This window comes from Camelus bactrianus, chromosome 3 (assembly GCF_048773025.1).
Source record: "Camelus bactrianus isolate YW-2024 breed Bactrian camel chromosome 3, ASM4877302v1, whole genome shotgun sequence".
NCBI classification, from domain to species: domain Eukaryota; kingdom Metazoa; phylum Chordata; class Mammalia; order Artiodactyla; family Camelidae; genus Camelus; species Camelus bactrianus.
Genome location: NC_133541.1, coordinates 7062899 through 7087858, shown reverse-complemented (window position 1 = coordinate 7087858; position 24960 = coordinate 7062899). Strand labels below are relative to the sequence as shown.

At 45.2% G+C, this 24960-nt stretch overlaps 1 protein-coding gene across 1 annotated transcript in view; it reads right to left on the bottom strand.

The window, feature by feature from the left end:
• ADCY2 (adenylate cyclase 2) overlaps nt 1-24960 on the bottom strand; it is a 378985-nt gene that overhangs the window by 39317 nt on the left and 314708 nt on the right. The window contains exons 16-18 of the mRNA XM_074356066.1: nt 24681-24818; nt 19007-19132; nt 12780-12949 (exon numbers count right to left, since the gene is read on the bottom strand). Coding sequence (XP_074212167.1) covers nt 12780-12949; nt 19007-19132; nt 24681-24818 — 434 coding nt within the window. The remainder of the gene's footprint in view (nt 1-12779; nt 12950-19006; nt 19133-24680; nt 24819-24960) is intronic.

The following is a 24960-nucleotide window of genomic DNA, read 5'->3' as shown; positions in this document are numbered from 1 at the left end:
AAGGCGAGGAGCCAGCATGGCCAGTCCCAGTGGCTGAAGGGCTCAGGACCTCAGAGAACCCTCTAGACAGGAGGTGCTTGTACCTGGGGCTCTTTCCTCCTAGCAAGCCAGCGGTGCTGGGGAAATCTGAGCCCGTCAGCCATAAGGAGGTCACCAGTTTCCCTCTGGGACTGACATGAGCTGAGATGCGTCACTTTTCTGTCTCACTAGGACTCAGTTTAAGAAATGAAATTCCTTTTGGAGCCCATGGCAGCACCACTGAAGTGGCTTAGGGGAGCGGATGTGTATAAGCAAGGCAGGCTTCCGTGAATTTTAAACCCATTCCCCGCCATGGCCTATTGACAATACTGACAGGATACTGACCAGTTACTAAACGTGGTGCGACACGGCCAACAGCCTAAGAGGCTGGTGCAGGGTGTTTTTAATTTTCACATTGCTTCGTGAACATCTTATTACTTTACAATTTCAGGGGTCTCAGAAAACCACTATGACGTCTCCCCGTTTTCCCTGCTACCCCAGTACATCTAAACTGGGAGTAAAATGGGAGCTCCCAGGTCAGGATCTTACAGTAGCTTCATCAGTGTAACCAGTCAGAACCCAGGCCCCTCTACGTTCCCAGGTAAGGGCCCAGATGCCCCAAACACACCGAGCCATCTCAGGTCCCTCTCACTGATGGAGAGTGAGAGGTAAGACCCTGTTTACGCAGTTGAGGGGCTGGCTGGGTTTTCAGTTAATCACATAGAAAACATACACAGGCAACTTAGTGGGAAAAATCCTTTTCTGGGACTCATCACACTGACGCATTTGAACATTGGTTTAGGGGTAGAAATGCTGTCTACCTGCCAGACCTTGAACCTTCTTGGGAATAGTGGGTGGAGATGGGGACTTGAAGGAAGCGACACGAGGGAAGGCTCCCACTGTGGACTGGACAGTGCATTCGGAAGTCCAGAACTAAATGGACCTAGCAAATGACAAGGCACGACCCAGCCTGTTGGACAGACTTGTGCACCATTCCATGGGTGCCCTTCTTCCTTCTGACGTTCTCTGTCAACCGGGAAGAACTGTATCCTGCTGTCTTGGATTTCATTCAGATTTCTCAAAAGCCGCTTTTATTTATCTCGCCCCAAAGAACTGCCGACTCCAGTGCGAGTCCATCTCTCCTGTGGGCCACTCACGGGCCAGGGCGGTTGGGCTCCTGGAGTTTGAAGGGTGCATTTCACTATCTACAGATCCATGCCTGGGTGCCTTGCTCTTTGGGTGAGTGCAGGAGAGGACGGGAGGAAGAGGAGTGTGCAGCGTGGAGGGACCATCGGAACAGGTAGAATAAAACTCCAGGATGTCTTCCTGGCACAGTTGGGTCCATTGTGTTGATTGTATGAGTTTCCGAGAGTTGCTGAAACAAAGGGCCACAAACTGGGTGGCCTAAAACAACAGAAATCTACCAGTTCTGGAGGCCGGAAGTTTGGACTCAGTTTCCAGTAGAGCTACACTCCCTCTGAAACTTGCAGAAAAATCATTCTGAGCCTCGTCCTGCCCTCGGTGGTTGGCTGGCCACTGCATCACTCAATGTCTGTCTTCATCATCACGTGGCCTTCTCCACGGGTGTCACTGTCTCCACATGGCCATCTTCTTATAAGGATGCTGGTTGTGTTGGGAGGGGGCCCACTTGACTCCAGCAGGGTCTCATCTTAACTAATTACCTGTGCAGTGACCCTATTTCCAAATAAGGTCACATTCTCAGGTACTGGGGGTTAGGACGTCAACTGTCTCCTTTTAGGCAATGCAATGCATGCATCGGTTGTATCGGCCATTTATATAAAAACATCAGCGAGCTGGTGTGAGCCCCCCTCAAGTGTTAAGGGTGAAACCCTTTTTGGCCTTGCACATCTCAGAGCTGTGCCTCACTCTGCTACAAAGTACGGAAGACAGAGGTAATGTAACTGAGGAGGGTTCTAACGCTAGGATTCTTGACAGTTTGAGCCAAAATGTGACTTGATATTCTACTTTTCATACTTAAAAATTGGGCTCTGGAGACAGACACCCAAATGTGCCTGTAGCCACACACTAACTTACAGCTGGCCCTCACCCCGAGGCTGTAACGGAGCAATCATTCTGGCCCTCAAGTTTCGAGAGTCCAAGGGAACAAAGAAACCAAACAAATCGGGTTAGAGATGCGGGATTTCTTGGTGAGCCAGTCTTTAATCTAAAGCAAACAGCTCCGTGAGCTAAGTGTGACATATTATTCATTACTCTCGGGAGAGAATGCAGCCCAGGTGTGTAGACACAAACATAATTACGTTTCAAAACGTGTTTTCTAGGTGATAAGACACCTCTATTTATTAAGAAAAGTACGGTAAGAAATCTAGTTTCTGTTGTGTTGGTAACAATTCACAAACTGAGGGAAAGTCAGATCCTCCCAGGTCCCTCACTGGGATCAAAAGTAGGCTGACCTCTGGGCACCTGACCCTCTGAGGTCCAAGGGTCATAAAGAAAAGTCCCACAAAGAGACCAGGGCTACGGCTACCTCCCTCCCACGAGACCGTCATGCTCTGCAGCTGATGGATCCTTTCACTTCTGGCTTCGCCATGTTCTACTGGTAAGTTAGGGAACGCCTGGCTTTGCTGACAAGAGTCCTCTGAATCCTCAAGCATCTTCCATGTCAAGTGATGCAAAAAGCTAAAGTTTTGACCAATGTGATGATGCCGTAAGGATGAATCCGCTGAACTTTGCTCAGCCCAGGACTGAGACTTCAATTACAACGTCAGAAGATGACACTGGCCAAAATAGAACAAACAAAAATGCTCCAGAAAGGAAACGCAGGGGTTAAAATGCACAAGGTGAAATAAAGACAGCTGATTGCCCGGTCAATGTATCTTCCCCTACATAGAGGAGCCTGCGGGTCTCTGCTTCCAAACTCTCCTTCTGTCTGAGTTGCCAAGACAGTGGGTGGGACCCAGCCAGGTGATGCTGGCTGGCGATGAACACGGGGATGACAGCTCAGCCAGAATTCCCGTACCTACTGCTCAGATTCAGCAGCAAACCTATTTTCTGATGGGTGGTCTGCTTGTTTCCAATGACTGCCTGAGCTATGAGCAGAAGGGAGAGTTCTAAAACAGCTCAGTCATTTAAAAATACACCAGTCCTTTCCAATGACTGGAAATGCGTCTTTAATGATTAAGAATGCACATTAGTATGTTTTCTTGACCAACTAAGTCACCCCCAAGTCAGGGGTGGGAGTGATCTGTGTGGACAGGTTGTGGTTTTTTGACATACTCCAAAGTTATTTTCTTTCTGGTTTTATTGAGATATTATTAACATACAACACTGTGTAAGTTTATGGGGTACAATGTTTTGATCTGATACACATGTAGTGAAAAGATGATCACTGTAGCATTAGCGAACACCCTCATCACCTCACATAATTACCATTTCCTTTTTGTGGTGAGAATATTTAAGATCTATTCTTTCAGCAACTTTCAAGTACACAATACAGTACTGTTAACTAGAATCACTGTACTGTATATTAGATCCCCAGAACTTACTCATTTTTTAACTGAAAGTTTGTGCCTTTTGTTCAACATCTTCTGATCCATGAACATGGGATATCTTTGCATTTGTTTGTGTCTTCTTCAATTTCTTTCATCAAAGTCTTATGGTTTTCAATGTACAGATCTTTCACCTCCTTGGTTAAATTTATTCCTAAATATTTTCTTGTTTTTGATGCCATTGTGAATGGGATTGTTTTATTTCCTTATCAGATATTTCACTGTTAGTGCATAGAGACACAACTGATTATATGTTCTTTTTGTATCTTGCAACTGAGTTGAATTTTTTTTTATTAGTTCTAGGAGTATTTTTGGTGGCATCTATAGGGTTTTCTATGTATAAGATCATATCATCTGTGAACAAAGACAATTTTACATCTCCCTATCTGATTGGATATCTTTTATTTCTTTTCTTGCCTGATAGCTCTGGGTAGGACTTCCAGTACTATGTAGAATAAAAATGGCAAGAGAAGCACCCTTTTCTTGTTCCTGATTTTAGACGAAAAGCTTTCAACCTTTCCCCATTGAGTACAACATTAGCTATGTGCTTGTTATATGCCACTTTTATCATGTTGAGATATGTTCCTTCTATACCCAATCTGTTGAGAGTTTTTATCATGAGAAGATGTTGTATTTCACCAAATGCTTCTCCTGTATCTACTGAGATAGATGATCGTATAATTTTTATCTTTCATTCTATTAACGTGGTGTATCACATTTACTAATTTGCATGTGTTGAACCATCCTTGTATCTCAGGGATAAATCCCACTTAATCATGGTGCGTGATCCTTCTAATATGCTGTTCAATTTGGTTTGCTAACATTTTGTTAAGAATTTTTGCATCTATATTCATTGGGAATACTAATCTTTTTTTTTTTCCTTTCCTTGTAGTGTCCTTATCTGGCTTTGATACCATGGTAATGCTGGCCTCATAAAATGAGTTTGGGTGTGTTTCCTCCTCCTCATTGTTTTTGATAAATTTAAGGAAGATTGGTGTTAATTCTTCTTTAAATGTTTGGTAGAATTCACTAGTGAAATCATCTGGTCCTGAGCTTTTCTTTGTTGGAAATTTTGGTTACTGATTCAATCTCATTTCTCATTACTGGTCTGTTTAGATTTTCTATTTCTTCATGAGTCAGCCTGGGTAGGTGGTATGTTCCTAAGAATTTATCCATTTCTCTTAGGTTGTCCAATTTGTTGGTGCATAATTATTCACAGCAGTCTCTTATGACCCTTTGTATTTGAGTAGCATCAATTATAATGTCTCTTCTTTCATTTCTAATTTTATTCATGGCTACTCTCTTTTTTCCCCCTTAGTCTAGCTAAAGGTTTGTTTATTTTGTTTATCTTTCCCAAAACCAGTTCTTAGCTTCATTGATCTTTTCTATTGGTTTGTTTAGTTTCTATTTTATTTATTTCTGGTCTGATCTTAGTTATTTTCTTCCTTCTGAACTTTGGGCTTAGTTGGTTCTTCTTTATTTCCTTGAGGTGTAATGTTAGGTTTTCAATTTGAGATCTTTCTTTTTTCTTAATGTACGCATTTGTAATTAAAATTTCCCTTTTGAAGCTGCTTTTGCAGCACACTATAAGTTCTGGTGCATTGTTTTCCATTTTCATTTGTTTCAAGTTACATTATTTTTCCTTTTGATTTCTTCTTGACCTATTGACTGTTCAGGAGTGTGTGTTTTAACTTCAACGTATTTGTGAAATTTCTAGTTTTCCTCTTGTTATTGACTTCTCGTTTCATACCTTGTGATTGGAAAAGATACAGGGTATAATTTCAATCAATGTTGCTAAGGCATGTTTTATGACCTAACATGTGATGTATCCTGGAGAATGTTTCGTGTGTGCTTGTGAAGAATGTGTATTCTGTTACTGTTAGATGGAATGTTCCATACATGTCTATCAGGACCATTTGGTCTAACGTATATAGTTCAAGTCCAATGTTTCCTATTTGACTTTCTGTTTGGATGTTCTAATCATTGCTGAGAATGGTGTGCTGATGCCCCCTACCATTACTGCATTGCTATCCACTTCTCTTTTCAAATCTGTTAGTACTTGCTTAATATATTTCAGTGCTCTGATGTTGGATGTGTATACATTTATGATTTTTATATCTTCTAGATGGATTGACCCCATTGTCATTACATAATGACCTTTTTTGTCCCTTATTACCATTTCTGGATTAAAGTCTATTTTATCTATGTAAGTATAGCTAGCTCTGCTCTCCTTTGGTTTCTACTTGCATGAAATATCTTTTTCCATTCCTTTGAGTCTACGTATGTCCTTAAAGCTGAAGTGAATCCTTATAGACAGCATATAGTTGGCTCTTGTTTTTGTTTTTTTGTTTTTTGTTTCTTAAATCCATCTAGCTACTTTACATCTTTTAAAGGAAGAATTCAATCCGTTTACACTTAAGAGTAAAACTGACAGGTAAGGACTTACTAACGCCATCTTATGAATTGTTTTCTAGCTGTGTTTTAGTTCCTTTCTTCCTTGATTTTATGTTCCTTCAAGTTTTGCACTGTTATCTTCACACTTGAAGCAGCAGTCACTTCCTGCAGCCTTTACTAACTGTCTCAGGGCTTAAATACCTTCCTTCCACCCTGCTAGTGCTTTGAGGCTTTCTGTACCTTCTCTGGGTACATCACTCCACCTTTCTTGCTCCCTCTCGTGGAGGAGCTTTAAGCTTGTATGCCTTCTCTCCATCTCGCAATGCACCAGTCCAACTGAAGACAGTCTCCCATTTCTCTTCCAAGCAGAATTTACTAAAGTTCAAGTCTGTGGTCTCTCCATGGCCCTCATATTTGGGCCAGCCTTCTGTGCGTGCTCAGTCGCTGTGTGCCAAAACTCGCTCTCGACGCTGCCATCAGGAGGGGATACGTGCAGGGAGCTGACTGTGGGGCAGGGGTGTGGGTGAGGCACGTGGAGCGATGTAGGTGCCTCTGGGCCAGCTGGGGGAATCTGTGGGTGAGGTGTTCCCAGAGGCTTGTGGATGGGCTTCTTGATAAAGGCTCCAGTGTAGTTAGCAGGGTGTCCCCTTAGTGCCCTGAGAGTCCTATCGGCCACTCCCCCAGCTTCTTCCTAACCCCAGTCATGCAGCTTGGGACTCACTCTGGATGGGGCAAGAGAGACATGGGCCTCTTGCTGGGAAAGAGCCAGGGAAGCCAGGGGCTCACCCACATGCTCCCGTTTTCCCTTGCAGGAGAAGTCAAGGACTCAGAACGTCTCTCTTGGTCTTAAGCTGTGCCATCTTGGGAGAGGGGTGATGTGGACAGAGTCATACCGTTTCTCTTACCCACTTCAGCGAGTCCAGCCTCTTCTGCCCCAGTGGTGTGCTGGGCCTCCTCCTCTGGAAACCTGGGCTTCTACAAAGGCTCTTTCGTCCATGGGTCACTTTTCCAGGGGCTCCATGGCTGAGAGAGGCTGGAGTGAATCACATGCTCCTTCAGGGTCCATAGCCAGGGTCAAGGTCTGTATGCTGCTACCCAACACAAGGGTGGGCAGGACTCCTTCTGGATCCAGCACGGGGCTGGGTCCCACAGCTCCTACAAAGGCACTTTTGTCCATGGAGAGATTACAAATTATTGTTGGGGGCAAAAATGAGTGATGTCTTATTGTGCCATGGTGTGACATCACTCCTCCCCCACCCTTTGGGGTCTCCACAGTTCTTCAAGGTGTTTCTAACACAGGAGTCAACCCTGGGTCACTAGCTCCCAGACAACAGGTTCCTAGGTGCACTGTAGGAAGTCAACCTCCAAGTCTCCTTTTGGCCTCTGGTGAGACACAACTGTCTAACAGAGAGATTCTGTAAGTTCTTGAGAGCAGAAACTATATTTTATTCATCTCTACGTGCTTCGACTCCAGCAGTCAGGCCTGGGATACACAGGGTGTTCAATGAAAGTGCGTTGTAAAAACAAATGGATGAATGCGCCAATCACTGTGTTGGTTTAAGACCTAAGGGATTTCATTTCTAGGGACTCTTTCCTCCCTTGGCTGGACACAGATGCACCGGAACCCTATGCAATCTTCCAGAGAAGGAGGACCGATGTCATCCAAGGACAGACGGCTCTAAACCTCATGCCTTTTCAGAGTGTTATTCACAAATGCCAAGCAAAACATTCTGGGGCTGCAAATGACTAATGTAATAAAGGATAGGCTCTTGCTTAGAAAAGAGCCCTGGAGGCAGCTTCAGGTCAGGAGAGATAATAAAAGTGGGGCCGGAGAGGTAGTGATGGCCTTTTGCTATGAAGATAACGATGTGCCCTGATTAACGCAGTCAGGGTTTCACTCTGTAGAGAAGAGAGGTTTTAAGTGGGAAGAACTGGTCCTTCCATGCAATCAGATACTGTGGGGCTGTGCTCTGGGCTTTGGCCTCATAGATTGAAGAGTAGATGATAAAAAGTAAATATCCTTTCCAGTCTATGGGCCCAGGCTCTGTGAAATCTCTTTCCTTCCCTTATTCTCAAGACAAACAAAACAGCCTAAAAATTGAGTATCTTCCTGCGATGAGTTCAAACCACAGGGCATTTTCTTTTTTAGGTTAGATTAAAAAGTAGGTCACTAATGGTTGCTATGTATGTATGTATGTATGTATGTATGTATGTATCTATCTAATAAATAGTATTGAGCTATACCCCATCTCAGTTGCTTTTAAAGGAAGAAAAGAAAGCTTGGTAGAATTTGAGTAGCCCTAAGGCAACTTGAGTTTTTGTTAAATTAGGTGGCTCAGACCACCCGCCTCCTTCCTCTGCCTCCCAGCTCCCTGCGAGTGGTGTCAGCCACAGAGAAGCAGACACGTGTGTTCCTTACTTGCTGGGGCTGGCACTGGGTGGGGGCATGAGGAAGACGAAGAGAAACTGGGATATTACATTTGAAAGTAATTTCCAATCTTTTCAGTATTATTTTGGATAGATGATGGGCTTGAATTCAAATCTGGAATAAATTTCTTTTTCATTTAAAAGAGGAGACTTTAAAGAAATGTCAGGTGTTTTGGAACACCTTGGGACCACCTGCCCCAGGGTGGACGTGCACTGCTCCTGCCTCTCCGCGGAGCATAATCACTGCTGCAGATCTTCCTCCAGGCTTTCTGGTGAGCTCAGCGCCAGCTGATCTCTAACTGGGACACTGTCAAAATATTACAACATGTCGAAGTCTAGCCTGGGGGTTTTCCATGAGACACCGGAAAAACAGAGAAGGCAGAACAATTCCACACTGAAGCAGCTTAACTCGTGGCTCCCAGTGACACTTGTTCTTTTGAGCATTTCCACCATTATCCTTGATTTGGAGCTGTTGCTAAGTTCAGGAAGTTAAACGTATGCAGACATTTCTACCAGCGACAATCCAGAGCTTCTGGATGACGCTGGGTCCTGGATATCACTGCTGCTTACTTATGCATCTTATTTATATTTTGCCCACAAAGTATTCATTTCATTAGGCTAAGTGTCCACACAGAGCTGGCTAATAGGCTGGACTCCTTGTTGCCCCTCTGCCCCCAATCTCCATCCCCCACACCTCTTCAGAACAGAAGACATATTTCTAGCACTCAGGGATTAACATAATGGGGAATGATAATTCTCATCCATTGAGACTTTTCAGTTCTGCAAGAAAAAAAAAAAAAACTCACAGGAAAAATCTGACAATGCCTCACAGACTCCAGAGCAAGCTTTTGTCATGGGAAGGGAAAAGTGTCTTCAAAACGAAAACAGCTTCCAGCAATATCAGTGGTCATCACCATCACCATCACCGAGTAGGACATTTGGCAACCTCAGCGGTGCCGGCTGAGGGCTTTGGGAGACCATGTCATGGAAAAGCGCCAGAATTGCTGTTGACTGATTCAGCAAAACATCTTGTACCACAGACAAGATGGAGGACTCTTGTAAATGCCAAAGAATTAAGAAATATATTTTTTCGGACTTTCTAAATACCAGACACTTCTGAGCTTCCTTCACCATGAGGTACTGATCAGAATCACATGATGGCAGGTGAAGTGAAGGACCAGGACATCACTGGCCTCCATTCTAATGGATATTTTAATGACACACTCCCTCAAGGTAGTCTTTCGTTCTCCTGAAAAATTGGCTTTCTTCATTCGTGAATCTCTAAGAATATCTTTGATATTATGTTCTGAATTACTCACTGGTTTGGAGTTTCTCTAGTGCCTTCTCCTCCTGTTTTCTGTACAGAGTCAGCAACAAATTCCCTGTTGGGTTCTCCATTTTTGATGTCAAATCTGGCTCAGAAAAGGCCCCCGAAACATGGTGAACTCACAGGACAACATCACTGTCCAAACTGTGTGTTCATAAGATGGCCCAGCACCACCCTATAAACAGGCATGCCCTCTCCAAGCTTCCTCTTGAAGTTTAAAGGTTTAAGCAAAACTGATGTCGATTCTGAAAAGTCACATCTTCAAGGAGCCTCTGGCTTCGGGGAAGCAGGCGAGGCGAGACATTTTTCTGTCCGGCATTTAGGCTCTAATGGTAATTCAGGACCACACGCCCGCCTCTTATTCATTCATTCAACAGATGCTTTTTCAGCCTGCTCACCGGATGCCAGGCACAGCTGTGGGCGCTGCGGGTGCCGGGTGGTGCTTGGTTCAGACCTGATCTTGCCTTGATTTGAGAGTGTCTAATAAGCTCCTCAGTGTGTGGACCACAAGAAAGAGGCGAGCAGACCGCAGACACCTGAGACAATTCATCCAGAGGGGCGCTCTCCACTTTTCCGGCAGGGAGGGCTGCTCAGTCCTCATACACACCCAGAGATGACAGCTCGGTGGCCATGTGGGGTCAGTCCAGAGGCCGAGGTGGGCAGCAAGGACACTGACTGCCACAGCCACGCATGATCCCAGAAGGAGGACCAGAGCAAGGATAGGAAACCAGGAGTGAAAAGGAGGCAAGGACACAGTGAGCAGAAATAGGTCAGAAAAGGGATGGGACCAAGAACGTGACTTCAGTGACACAGGACCAGCTCGATCAGAACAGGAAGTGCTGCCCGCACTGCATTAAGCCGGCTCTCTCCCTCCGTGAGGGGCACCCCTGGCCTTGGGACTGAAGGATGCCCAGTCTCAAAGCACCATCTCAGACCAGCTTGACTGACTGACTGATTGATTCAGGATCCTAGTTTCGTATCTGAAAGAACTGCATCAACAAAGCAGATAAAGGATGAAAAATCCTCCATCAGTTCTTTGATGAGGGGTAGGGTCTCCTGAATCTCAGAAAAGAGAAAGAAAGCATGACATTGATAATGAGTCACAGGGCTGCGCCAAACACACACTGAGGTTGGAGGAATTGGAATTCCAAGCTCTGGCTCTCGAGGTCTCTCTTTTAGGGGTGGGTTTTACACGCATATTACAGAAAGACCGTTAATTTTGAGGTATTATGCTATTATGTCAGTAATTTCATCTTTTGGCAGAGGAGTGCTTCTGGGAATATTGTGGCAGCTCATACAGGAATCAGAAAGTGCCAGAACCTTCCGGCCAAGATTAGACAGACAGGAACACCCATCCTAGAGAGGATGCTGGCTTACTAAGTGACGGCAGGTCCCTGAGGCTTCTCATGTCAGCCCTCCCTAGCTTTCAGGTTATTATAAAGATAAAACCAAGAGAGCAAACACAAAAAGATCTTGAACGAAACAAAAGGGCTTGACAATCAGACTCCTTTTCTTCAACCAAATCCTTACCTTACCGCTGCCGCGGTGCTAATCAGAGGTGGTGCGTCTCTCTCGGATCCCCAGAGTAATTCCCTCCCCATCAGGAACTTGCTAATCTAGTTTCTTATTCAGCTTTGGATGAGTACCATACTCAGCAGCTTTAAATTTAATAAAGGGAAATTTAGTAGTGTCCTCAGCTGTGCATAACGATCGATAATGCTGCATTTACTTAGGGATTCGATCCAGGCTTTCTGGATACAGTCGAGAAATATTAAAGCATGTTTGGCTGGCGATTTTGAGAATTTATTGGAAAATTAACTTCTGATTGCATTCTCATCTTGGCTAAGGAATCATAAAGTTTCCTTAATGCAATTATGTATTTTTGCAACTCCACTACCCCGAGCTTGACTACAGATTAGGAGGGTTTCATGGTGTGGCGAACGATGAAAATTAAATTAGGTGAAGAGAATGCATTGCAATTGTGTTTCTAAAAGTATTTTTATTGGTAAGAAATGTTTACATGGTAAGGCGCACACCTTCCTGATACTGGCCCCCTCCAGTGGAGAAGTGGCCATGCGTTGTCAGCACAAACAATCTTTTCGGAGCAACAGATCTATGCAAATATTTAAGGCATTTACTTTATGTTAAAAGAAATATAGAAGTATTATGGAGGATTATGCAAAGTATAATAAAGTATAAAAAAGTCTGAAGCCTGGTGGGTCCAGAAATAAACCTAACATTTGATACAAAATGTGGTTTTGCTGTTAAGATGTGAAATGGAGAATATTCTGATTAAAACATTTTTTTTTTTCAGGCAGGGAACAAATATTCACAATAAGCTTAGAGATGCAATTTGATCACAGGAAACTTTTCATAAACCCGAGTAAGTAGACTCTCACTCTTGAAACACCCAGTCCTAAGGCTGGCAGAGTAAACACAGTCACATCCTTTCCTGAAAGTCAGTTTCTTCATAGAACAGAGAATTGCCACAGTTGACAGAACTCCCTCCACACAAGGATGTTCTAGGAAATCTTCAGTAAGAAATTTGCACTATAACTTGTGAATGGAACCACTCATTTTCCCTGTATTTTTGTGTCTATGGATTCAGCTTTTCTGAACGAGGGGGCCACACTGCCTGACAGGGCATATTCTTCAAAGTCTGGAGGCATTTTTGGTTGTCATGACTAGGGGTGGGGGGACTGTGTCTGGCATCTTCTGCTCAGAGGCCAGGGAGGCTGCTATATAACCTTCAATGCACAGGACAAACCTGCACCCCCAATCCCCTGGAAATTATTCAGTCCAAAATATGAATAATGCTGAAGGTGAGCAAAAAGATTCTTCTTATCAACACAGTACGGATTATTAACATCGTCTCTCTAAACTATTTCATATCTTCTAGTTATAGACTATAATACCTATCTACGTAATCTATCATAAAAACACACATCATCTTCCTGAATCATCATTCAGAACTCACACAACGATTCCCGAGGGCTGTGCTAATTTGCATTTACTCCACACACACTCACGTTATCAACATCCCATGAAAGAACAAAGGAAAGAGAAGGCAAGAGGAAGCAGGTTACCTCTCAAACAGGACCTGGCTGTAGTCGTCCAGGAGGTGGGCGTGAGTGTGCAGGAAGATGGTGTTGTAGCCCACCAGCGCCACCATCATGATCAGCATCTTCAGCTCGTAGTTCACGCGCAGGAAAACCGAACAGGAGATCAACCCCAGGATGCAGCTGTATATAAAGTACTGGGACAGGGACAAGGTCGCATGAGAACTTAGGATCTCTCCTTCCTGGGAATGCATGCGAAGTAAACATGGGGACCACCTCCAAGCTCTCCTGCTCAACTCGTAAACTGACTGTGAAAGCAGATGCCTTTTTCTGCTTTTGGATCCAGTGATAAATGACTAAACCCATTTGATTGAGACAAGAATTACTCATTACATGGTGTCTCACCCACCACAGCACGTTTAATACAAATTATCATGCGTATTGTCAAATACTTTTCAGAAATAGTTTTTAGAAATCTGTATTGAAGACATGTTAAAGGCAAATGTCAACAAAGATGAAAACAACTTGCTTTGTGGAGATGAAAACCATGCACATTTACAGATTAAAACAAAATTACAAGACAGAATATTCTGTGACCTTTCAATTATCTAATTCATTAGGAGGATACAAATTATTATAGGTAGTTCTGTTAAAAGTGTAAGAAATCCTAGGCACTTGGTTAAAAGGGAAATTGTGTGTCAGAGGGACTATCCAGAACAGAAAGGATTTTAAAAGCTAAAAGCTTTGGCCAGGGTCAGTCTTGACCGCCCTGGAAGTGAACAGGCACTCAGTGAAATCCCAGGACCAAGTGTGACGAAGAAGCCGGCGCGGGCCGCCTTTTATGGGCCATTGGAAGCAGCCCGCAGGCCCGCCCCGTATCAGCGCTTTTCTGTCTATTTACTACAAAGAACATAGTCAAGACAGGACAGCCCTGGATTCAGTCCTGCTCCAGTCGCTTACCAGGGGAGCCACAATGTCGTCATCTGTAAAATCCCAGTAACGTCCTCCTATTGCTCACTGAGCAAGTGAGGCTGGGAGCCCACCGCCCCGCGGGCCCGGAGGGGCTCGCTGAGTGGAAAGAGGTATCATTCTCACAAAGCCTTTGCTTGTTCTGTGCTGGTTTCTTTTTAATTTAATTTTTTTAATTAAAAAAATATTTTATTTTTTTTATCCTGGTGTTTTTAATAACAAGGGTTGGCTACTATCTTAGCACTGCCGCAGCAGGATTAGCACTCAGTAAAGTTTCATCACTTTAATAAAACATAGATCTGACTGATTTTTTTCTTTTTTTAAAATTGAAGTATAGTCAGTTTTACAGTGTATTAATTTCTGGTATGCAGCACGGTGATTCAGTTATACATATACATATATATATATATTCCTTTTCATATTTTTCTTCATTATAGGCTATTACAAGATACTGACTACAGCTGCCTGTGCTCTGCAGTAGGACCTTGTTGTTTATCTATTTTATGTATAATAGTTAGTATCTTGCCTTTTAAAAATAGCCCAGTGTGTAAACTACTCCATTTTAGTTTCATTATATGCAATAAGCTTTGTAAAAACTGCTTATTTTTGTCATTCTATCTCTTAATTTTATTTCCCCAGCTAGGGTCATCCACAGTCAGCCCTGGGAAAGGCTACTGGTATCAGTTCATCAGTCCTGTTCTTGGGGAAGAAAAAGTCAGAAAACGAGCTGCAGTGGTCCCACAGTGCCCTTCCTTCCCTGCGGGAGGCACCCAGGCAAGAATTAACCAGAGCTTGCCAGTGAGGACTCCGAGCTGGCACTTCACCTTCAGAAGGAGGACCAGCAGTTCCCCTGGGTCCCACAGCAGCTGGGGCAGTCTTTGAGAAGTGAGGCGTGCCTCGGCCGGGGAGCCTGACAGGTGGTGGCATTTTAGGGGATGCCAAGGGTTTGTAAGCGCAACCTCTTCGGCCACAATTACCTGACGTCAGTTCTCCACTATTCAGACCACCAACCCCCCACAACAGAGAACAGGGAGAGGAAGAGAGGAAGTGTGTCCTGCTGGGGCTGTTAGGCTGACAGAGAGGAATGCCAGAACGGGTGGCCTGGGAGACACTGGAGGGGCACCACTAACTCAGTCTCACTAACGCAGAAGGTGGGAGAGAGGCAGCCTGTGCTTGGAGACCAGCCCTCATTTACGGGGGACTTCTGCCACTACTATGTTAATTCCTCAATCACGGAAATACTTAATGACCGAGGATCACCTTCTGAGGGCAGGTGTGAGGCTCAGTGACCCACGGGGCACCAGGGCTGGGGCGGCCTCTGAGAGCAGCCCAGGGAGCCCCGCGCGCCCCCCCAGGGGCCCTCCGCCCAGGGTCTGCGGAGCCTTACAGCCTGATGCGGTGGGCTCCTTTCTGGTGAATCTAATAAAACACGGGCTGCAGCTTTGTATGCCTTCTTTCTTTAGCTCATTTTTGGGCTAATCCACCATCATATTTTTCAAAGTATCAGTCCCCACCGAGAGTTTGCCAAGCCTGGGTTTGTAACCTGCTCTATGAGGCAGCAGGCGGCGGATTACAAACAGCTCTTGAAAAGCCGTGAAATCGCCTTGGGAACAGGCAGCGAAGGAAGCTCCGACTCAGCGTCTCCCCTTCAACGACAAAGCAGCTTATTTGCACAAATAATGAAAGGCATGTCTGTGGGATGAGGCGAATACCCACTTTGAAGAATTCTTGTGAGGATTAAATGAGATAATACAGAGCACAGAACAGCATCTGGCCCCTGGGAAGCTGTATACATTCTGAAACTGGGGCTCTTTGTAAGAGTTGGTTTTAAAAAGGATTCTGCTGCTAAAATTATGCTGAAAACCTTTCTGATGATGAAAGTTTCCAACAGTTCAGCCTAACTGAGTGAGCAGACTGAGGAGCCCCTTACACAAGTGTGTGTAGCAGCGTGTGCATTTGGGGGACTGAGGGCGGTAGGGTTGTAAAGGTTTTCGGTAACAGCTCTAGGTTTAAATATGCGCCAACACCTGTAATATATGCCTAGGAGTTCACCTTCATTCTCAGGCTTTTAAAACGCTTTCACATTTCAGGGACATCTACCCAGAAACATGCGTCGACAGGAAACAGCCTTTCAGCGCATCTTGTATTGATGTATCTGTGGGAGGGAGTGAGCTCGGCACCCTCTGTACCATCATCCTGAAGCCCCTCCTGGACCTTTCCTATTAAATACCCTTTCTAGGACACTTGGGGGCCACGCACAAGGTACTGCGGGAATTCATTAAAGGTAGGTTAGGACCCTGCTGGTATCTTCAGAGGGAGCCCCAAAGAACACCTCTCTACCACTCAAGGCAGCCCAGCGCGGAGATCACTGGTTGTCAAGATTCTGGCTGTAGGCGCCTGAACTGACTTCTGCTAGGACATAATCATTTGTACTCTTATTTTTATATAGGTTTGTTACAGTTAATATAATTATGAGTTAATTTTGTCTTAGTTACTATTTACTATTAACATTAGTTACTATTAAGTTAAAATTGGTTCCTATTGTCATGAACACTTTTCACACATTCAGTGAAATCAGCCTGCATTTTCATACCAAGGGAACAGCCACTGTCATCTTTGTAATTTACTAAAGCATCTTTTGGCCTCCGTTTCCTCGCCTGGAAAAACCGGAACTCCCAATATCTAACTTACAGTATAGATCTGTGGATGAAACGATATAAATGCCTTATATAGTGTGAACTGACAACATGGCAAAGATTCTTTCTGGCTGATTCTGTTTTCTGACATTTTTAAGTGACTTTTTCTTCTGCTACAGAAGTATCTGATGTTAAATATTAATGTACAAAGGACCGATATAAAAAGTAAGGGTCTCCTGCAATCACGAACATCCAACCTGAGCTATGATTAATTTTTTTGTCTGTCCTTCCAGCTTTTCGGGTGTCATTGCTACTTATTATTGGTATTATTATTTTAGGAAATTAGGAATGTGTTGTTTGGAATGATTTTCAATGACACTTTTCAATTAATAACTTACAGGTATATATTTCCATGTCCTTAAATACTTTTCTACAGCATCTTCTATAGTGGCGGGATATAATTAAATCGTATGTTCATAACAAAATTTAAACAATTAAATTTATTCTAACTTTTAGGTTGTTTGCTTCCTTCCATTGTTTTTGTTGTTATATAAACACTCTGATGAACACTCCTGTAGCTAAATCTTCGCACCTTTAAAATTAATTTCTAAGAGTTGTGTTGCAGGGTAAAAAGTATGCCTGTTTCTACGCTTTTTGACTATCACAAATGACCACCAGGAAGAGCGGCACCACTTCTCATCTCCTGCCGCAGTGAATGTGGACACGCCTTCCACCCGCTGTCAATCAACCTCGGACATCACGGAAGGCGGGCTTTGGGAGGAGTAACTGAGGCATCATGCGTATCCGCAAAACGGCTTTCCCGGCGTTCCTTTCCATCCATTTAGACGGAAGCCAGGCTGTTTCGAAGCTCCTCGGGGATCCCTAACCTTGCAAGTTAATAATGCCATTTCTGCACAGACAGTATGTGAGGACGCAGGGCCTCCTTGGCAAAGCTCACCATAATCCTCTTTCTGAGGATTTATTATTGGAACAACAGTAGCCCTGCTGACTAAGTCTGACCTAGATTTTACAGTCTACTGTGTGTTTTTTTCGGAATCTGTTCTGGTTGACGAAAGGTGCCCTTTCACTATCTTGGGTTTCTAATGATTTGTTTCTTTGAAAATAAGATATCACACAGACTTTCTTAAATGAAATTCATGATGATGACTTTCCTGCCTTTCGGGGTGCCAAGGATGGTGAGCCGTTCAACTCAAACTCTGGATGGAGAGATTACAGAAAAATGATTTGCCAGCTATGCTTTTCTTTCCTGTGAAAAAGCATCTTCACTGTAAACCGTCCAAGAGTCGGGGGGATGCGGCGTGGGGATGGCTCGCAGGCACGGCCCCTCCACTGCCGATGGACTGTGTGCTGGGGCCTCCATCCAAGGAGGAAAAGCCAGGCAGTTTACATCATCCCCTAGAGAAAGGGGCTCCGAACTGCCCACACTGAGATCACAGCCAGTAAACCCTCCCCAGGAATCCCATCTCTCACTGTTCACATAACTGACACAGAGAAGGCAATCCCCAGTGCTCACTGGGGTTCACAGTCCTGCCCCAAACGAAGGCCAGGACCCCGTGGACAAGGCACAAAACTGATGCTGTCCTCTCATCCTGAGCCTCTGGGGACACCATGTGGACGCTGCTCTCTGGCCTCAGAAACAAGCCTGGCTTAGGATCAAAGCCTAATATCAAAGGGACAAACCAACGAAAGAAGAATGAAGAAAGGAGATCTCCTTAATCATCATAGCTCATGGAGTTTAAAAAATTGGGAGAAAGATGAAAAAATACACATATTGAATGATCAATTTCAGTGCCCAGAAGAGCTCATTTAGCACTCTTGAAACTGATTATGTGAGACAAGCCAAGTGGGAAGAATTTATGCTACTTTAGATGATTATTCAGAAAATGAAAAGGAAGGTATCAAATTTTTGTTTTTATTTTTCTAATGGAAGTGCTGGGGATTGAACCCAGGACCTCGTGCACGCTAAGCACACACTCTACCAGTGAGCTATATCCTCCCCCACAAAGTTATTTTTTTTTGCACATGAAAATTCATGGGAAGAAAGAAGTTATTAAGCAGCAAATAACTGATTTAACTCTTTTCACTTAAATGACTAATGTGTTAGTAAGTTTTGAAATTTCAGTCGAGGCCCTTTTCTTGGACATCAGTTAAAACGGGCCAGTTAGCAAGGATTATTTGAGGATATAATCACTTGACACATCTGCAACCAAAGGAAAGAGAGAAATGTGAGCCGTGGGCCTCGTCACCACAGAGCCAGGAAGCTGACTCTAATTCACCAGGATAATTAGCACAACCTGTAAGTGACAGACCCCGAAAGTCAGTGACGTACAGTCGAATGCTACGTGCTGGGACACAGGCTATAAAATGCAGCATTCAGGGGAGAAACACGAGTCACCCATGAGGGCCTCAAAGTGCCACTGCCGGTTTGCACATGAGACCTGATGGGTGCCCGTGGCTGGGACTTCTCTGCTGAACACTGGCAGTTTTCCCCTGGTCAGGACAAACTCAGGTATTGAAACCAAAGACGAAAAGTAAAGTCTGTCCCAGACGAGGAGGTGGAGCCATGCCACCCCGCAGGGAACAGCACACAGGAGACAACAAGAGCAGCAATGAGCGAAGCGTTCTTACCGGCAGGAAAAACAAATTTTGTGCACGCAGAGTCGCTGCCTGATTATTTAAAGCAGAAAGACTTGTGTTTGACGCGTTGGCCATTGGAAGAGTCGTTTCCTCTGACTCCGAATCACTCAGGAAAAACTGCAAAGAAAGTGTTTTTCTCAATGAATTCGTGCAAAAGAGACTAAAGAGACAGGAGATGGGTGTTACGTTCACTAACGACCAGGCGTTCCTTCGGCGCAGTAAACAGGGTTGTGTGGGCAACCCAGCGTCTCTGTTAGCGGTGCTGACCCCTTCATCTCTTCTTTTTTCTTTTCTTTTTTCCTTTGGAGGGGAGGTATCTATTTATCTACTTATTTAATGGAGGGGCTGGGGCTTGAAACCACGAAGCTAAGCACGCACGCTACCCCTGAGCTAAGCCCTCCCCTCCCAGCTCCTCTCGGAGGCTTTGAGAGTCTCTGTTGAGTAAGTAAATCACACTGCTATGCTCTGCACGTCATAGTGAATTCCAGACCTACAGGATGGATGCGGAAGAAAACAGAAGCACCTCTGTCAAACATCAGTTTTAAAATGCACACAGCACAGGGCAGGGAGCTTCGGTTAGAATTACGTGTGAGGCTGACGTCACCGCACTCAGACCCTCGACCCTCCACTGTGACATCGGAGTCTTCACGTGGCGTCTCTGCAGCATCTTCACCAACTAGGCTCAGACGTGGAATGAGTCAGTGCAGTTGTATGAGGTTTTCATTTTAAGAAAATAAGTTCATTCTGTGGGCAAAGTGCACTAACAGACACCAACATCTGTGTCTGTTGCACGTGAGTGCTTGGCAGCCCAGGACCTCGAGGGATCACGTTTGGAGGGGATGGATGCTCTCAGGACTCTTAGAAAGGGGGTCCTGATGTTTTTCTTTAAAAAGGAGTAATCCTGAGAAAATAAAGGTGATTCGTTCTCATATAATGGCCACCAATATCAGCAGCCAGAAGGAAAGTGCGGCCAGTCCGCAAGGTGGGAAAAACTCAGCCTCTCTTTTTCTGTTTCTCTCTCTCCCTCGCTCTCCTCCTCTGTCTGTCTGTCTGTTTCCGTTTCTCTCTGTCTCTCTCTTTCCTGGAGAAGCGTCAGCACAAACTGTTCAGGTGACTGAGGAGCAGTCACTTTCTGTATCGTGGCTGAGGGTCAGAAAAGTGTTCAGTACAGGTAAACCGGAGAAACCACTGGGCCCAGGTTCCCTTTACAAAAGAAATTCATCTCATCTGTGAAACTAGGCTGGCTTTTCTGCACGGGGCTAACCATCCAAACTCAAGGTCTAAAAAGGGAAACGTCCCTGTATCGTTTCCGTGATTGCTTTTGTTAGCCTCCTCCCTTCTGTTTGTTTCCTTTGACAAGAGTTCTTGTCAAATACCTACAGTACTTTACTTAGGTAAAGAAAAAGCCATTTATTTTGTATGTTCTTGAGAACGTTTCCTCTCAGATGCCAGGAATGATACCAGATACCCATTTTACCATTCATAAAACACTGCAAAATGCTGATTTAAAAACCAAATAACTGTATAGATTTCTTTATTTACTAGTAAAGAATTTATCAAAAATGTCACAACCCCCGGCTGAAACATAAATGTGCTAATTATTTGAGAAAAATAGCATCAGGAGAAAAATGTAGTAACTGCTTGGCAAACATCAGGCTTCAACATGTTACAAATTTAGATCTGACAGATCGAAAATGAAACTGATTTAAATAAAGAATCAAGAAACAAATAGAAGGACACCATTCAATTTAACAGGTTACTAGTCTCAGGCAACTGAGATCTTAAAACAGTTTAAAAATACCCTATTTGCTCTATCAGCATATAAAGAAGAAACTAAATTCTTGCTGTACAACCAGCAGAAGTATGTCCTGTGAGGACCACCTAGGCTATGCGGTAATACGATGGCGTGAACTTGAACTGCAGTGGAGAACTTCAGTCGTCACATCCAGTAATGCTTCGTTAACTCCCTCCTGCTACTTTTTTCTACTTTTTACATTAACTACCCCTAAAATCAAGAACCCCTTCATCCTGTCTACGCGGCACCACACTGCAGTCTGGAATCAATTTTCCTCTTCTGTCTTCTTCGTTACTTTAAAATAACAAACTCCTAATTATAGCTGTTGAAACCGGAGCTTTATCTGTCCCAGGTCCCTCTCTCCTCCGGGTTAAAGTGCCATCATTTTCTGCACAGAATGAATTTCTCGTATCATCATTATTTGAGGGACGTCTCTCTGGATCTGCTTTAATATTCCACAGCCTCTGTCATCACGGGGAAATGATATCCTCTTTCTGGACAAGAGGTCCTAATTAATTACAATTTTTAGCCCGACTTCCCAATTTTACATTTCCCAGGCAATGTAAAACATCTCAGAATTATGTTTTTCAGATACTATTCAGTTGTGAACATGGGATTTAATGCCGTGTTCTGTGCCTGGTAACACCGTTGCTTGTCATTTGGCTGGAGTGAGAAGTCCGGAGAGCGTCCTCGTTAACTACTAGTTCACTACGGCTAACTCCTTGTCTGAGTGGCTCACAAAGCCGGGCTATTTATAACATTCTCTGAGAGGTGTCTCAGAAAAGATTGCAAAATGATGGGAAGAATCACACGATGACATGGTCAAAATGTCAGAAAAAAATGGCAGAGGATTTGAGCGTCTCATACGTGGTTCTAAACAGTCAGCTGAGAAGTCAAACGGAACAAGACCCACAGGCTGTTCTCAGTTTGGTGCCCCAAACCCCATATTTGAAGAAAAAATTTTGGATAACTGATTTGTTTTTCTCTATTTTTTATTGGGGTGTTTGGTGTCACAGGGGTGAGTGTTAGGTGTTTAAGATGTCCTGGCAAAACCCCATGGTTCATTTTAAATAAACTCACTTGGCCATTCTGGCATTTGCATTAGTGTGCATGAGAGTGAAAGGAGCCGGTTCTCTGAGCGCAGCATCCCTATTGGCCCCTGCTCTTGTCGGGGCTGTGACCATTCAGCCTCGGGCTACACATCAGTGACACACGCCACGTGGAGGCTCGGTGTGGAATGGTCCACCACACAGACAGCGGCAGGGGAGATCGTGGGCGGCCTTGGCCCCCACAGCGTGCCTCACGCTCCTGGATGATGGCAGGTGATGACAGAAACAGCCAGTAAGGGCTGTTTGCCACTGGCTAGAAAGCCCAGTGCAGACTGAGAGGGTCCGCTGCTGTGGGGGGCTGCACATCAAAGAGAAAATGAGAAACTTGGGAACACTATTCCAAGCGAAACCAGCCAGACACAAAAGGACAAACACCGTGTAATCCCACGCACGTGAGGTTATCTGCAACAGGCAAGTTCATGGAAACAGAAAGCAGAGTAGCGGTTACCAGGGCCAGGGCAGTGGGGAGTTACTGCTCGCAGGTACAGAGTCTGTGTCTGCGGTGATGAAACAGTTCTGGACACAGATAGTGGTGATGATTGCACGACACTGCACACGTACCGAATGCCCCTAAACCGTACGCTTAAAAATGGTGAAACCCATAAACTGTATGTTGTACAGATTTTACCCACAGGAAAAATCATATTGAAAACAGAAAAAAAAGGAAGAAAAGGAAAGCATTTTTGCTTTGTCCCTAAGAGAACGCTTATAAATCACAGGAGCTGAATTAGAGGATCTGAATGAGGCTGTGACTTTAAAAACATGAAGTTTCCTGACAAAAAAGTTAAATTTTCTTCCCAGGGACTGAAGCAAAGCTTGCTCATGAAGGCAGCCCCTCCCCAAACCCACCCACAAAAGAGCTGCTAGGCCCTTTGGAGAGTGAGTCCAGTGCCTGGATTAGCCTCACTGGGTCAATAACTGCTTAGAAATAGCAAAACCACCACTTGAGAGCAGGACTCAGTTAGTCTAGGAACTGTGTTCTCAAAAGAAGTACCGAGGCAAGTTTTAAAAGCTATGCTGCATTAAATAGAAACCTCTCCACAATGGAGAGGTTCAAGTGCAGCTGGGAAAACAGGCCCAGAAATACGGCGGGAGGCACTTAGCTGCAGGCAGGTCACTCCTGGACCGCACCTGCATCCCCAGCGGGGGAGGTGCGCTCTGCCCCCGGTGTGAGTGAGTGACCCGGAGCCCACCTCCCGCGCCTGGCTCCCCACGGATGCTCACTCCTACCTGCCTGGGTCTGAGCGCTGTATCAGTACCCTTGGTGGTGTGTGTGTGACCCAAGGGAGCTCACAGCATCATGCAGTCTGGCTGGGGACACAGGACCTGGTGTCTGCCTCATGCAGTCAAAACTCAAGAGGTTGGGGACCTGACGAGCTGGAGGGCACTGTTCTGTAAACCATCAGATGTGAACAAAAAATGACACCCTGATGGACACGTCCTTCCCCTCCAGTGATTCATAAGAAATTACAAGAAAGCTCAAAAATAGGGGAAATTTTCTCCTTTCTCTACTCTGGGCAGAGTGACGTGGATGAAGGGGCCAGCCCACCCTCACAGCTGGGGCCCTGCCCACCTGCTTCCTCTGGCATCGCCCTCACCTGAACCCCCAGGTGTGTCCGGAGAAACTGCTCCATCTAGAGTCTAATGTGAAGGACTGGTCCCAAGTGAACATTCAACATCCTTCTCAATACAGATTTCTCTCTCTTCTCATCCTCGACACCAAATGTCTTCCCCCTTCTCATCTTCCACCCACCATATGGTGAAACTCCTCCTGCTCAGCCTTCAGAGTTCTGCCCGGCAGGCCCCTCGCCCCTCGTCCTCGCTGCCTCTCTACGCCTCCGTGTGGGCCCTCGGATGCCCTCCTAACAGTTCCCCCAGCTGTCTGCCCCCCGAGCCCCACCGTGAACCCCTGGAGGAAGACTGGCTTGGGTTCTGCGTCTCTAGCAGCATACCAGGCACGTACTTGTGCTCGGTGATTTTTTCCTGAATGAACGCTCACAGTTTCATCCAGGAGAACCATGAATTTATTATTTAACATGTGTGCCTCCTCTCCTCTACCTCGTTTGGTGCTTCCAGAAGGCAAGGGATGTACTCACGACACTCCTGAGTCCCAACTCGAGTAAAGCATCCAACGTCTAAAGTTTCATAACCTTATGGTTGACAGTGACGATGTCAGAATAACAATAAGGATGTCAGAATAACAATAAGGACGTGTCTCAGTGTGTACCGATCACCTAAGCGTCTTACTTTTAAGGAGACACCAGTAATAATGCTGATATCGTTAAGAGCGACCACTGGTTACCAAATGCTTGATGCCATGCTGAGTGTGTTAAGAGCACCAGTTCGTTTGCCCTGAAATCCACCTTGGCAGAGAGGTGCCAGCTCTCATTTTCAAGAAGTGAAGTGGAGTCCGGGTAAATTTAATGAAGAATCTTCAAAATTGCACAGCATGTCTGAAATCAGGCATTTGAGACCCCAGAGTGGGACACATTTCCCACTGCGCTCTCCTTCATCTGCTGGTTCTGTCGTCCCCGGGTGACCACCCTGCTGACACTTGGTGGCATCTCTTTAGCTGGGACCCGCAGGAGCCAGGAGGTGGGAAGCCGGTGGTGGCAGGAGCCCCCCTCCCCCCTCCCAGGAAAGCCCTTGCTGCGGCGGGTGGAGGCTGAGTGTAACAGGCAGCAACTGGTGTTGTCAAAGGAGCTGCGGGCAAGGCTTCGAAATCCCGCTGGACAGCACCGTCCGGCAGGGCCCGACTCACCATGTTGAACACAGCCATGGTCAGGATGATGGCCGTGGTGATGACCGTCAGGGAGATCCGCGGCCAGGGGCGGCTGGCGATGATGCTGGACGACTTCAGCAGCCACAGGAGGGAGGCAGAGGCTTTCTTGCTGCATTGCTAGGAGGCGGGGGAAAGACAAAGAAAGGCGCTAGTATTTTGTGCATTCTCCCAAGTTTCTCAGTGATGCTTAAAGCCACCAGATGCGTCCATATCCTCCACAGACTCAACATGAGGACGACACTGCAACAATTAGGAACAA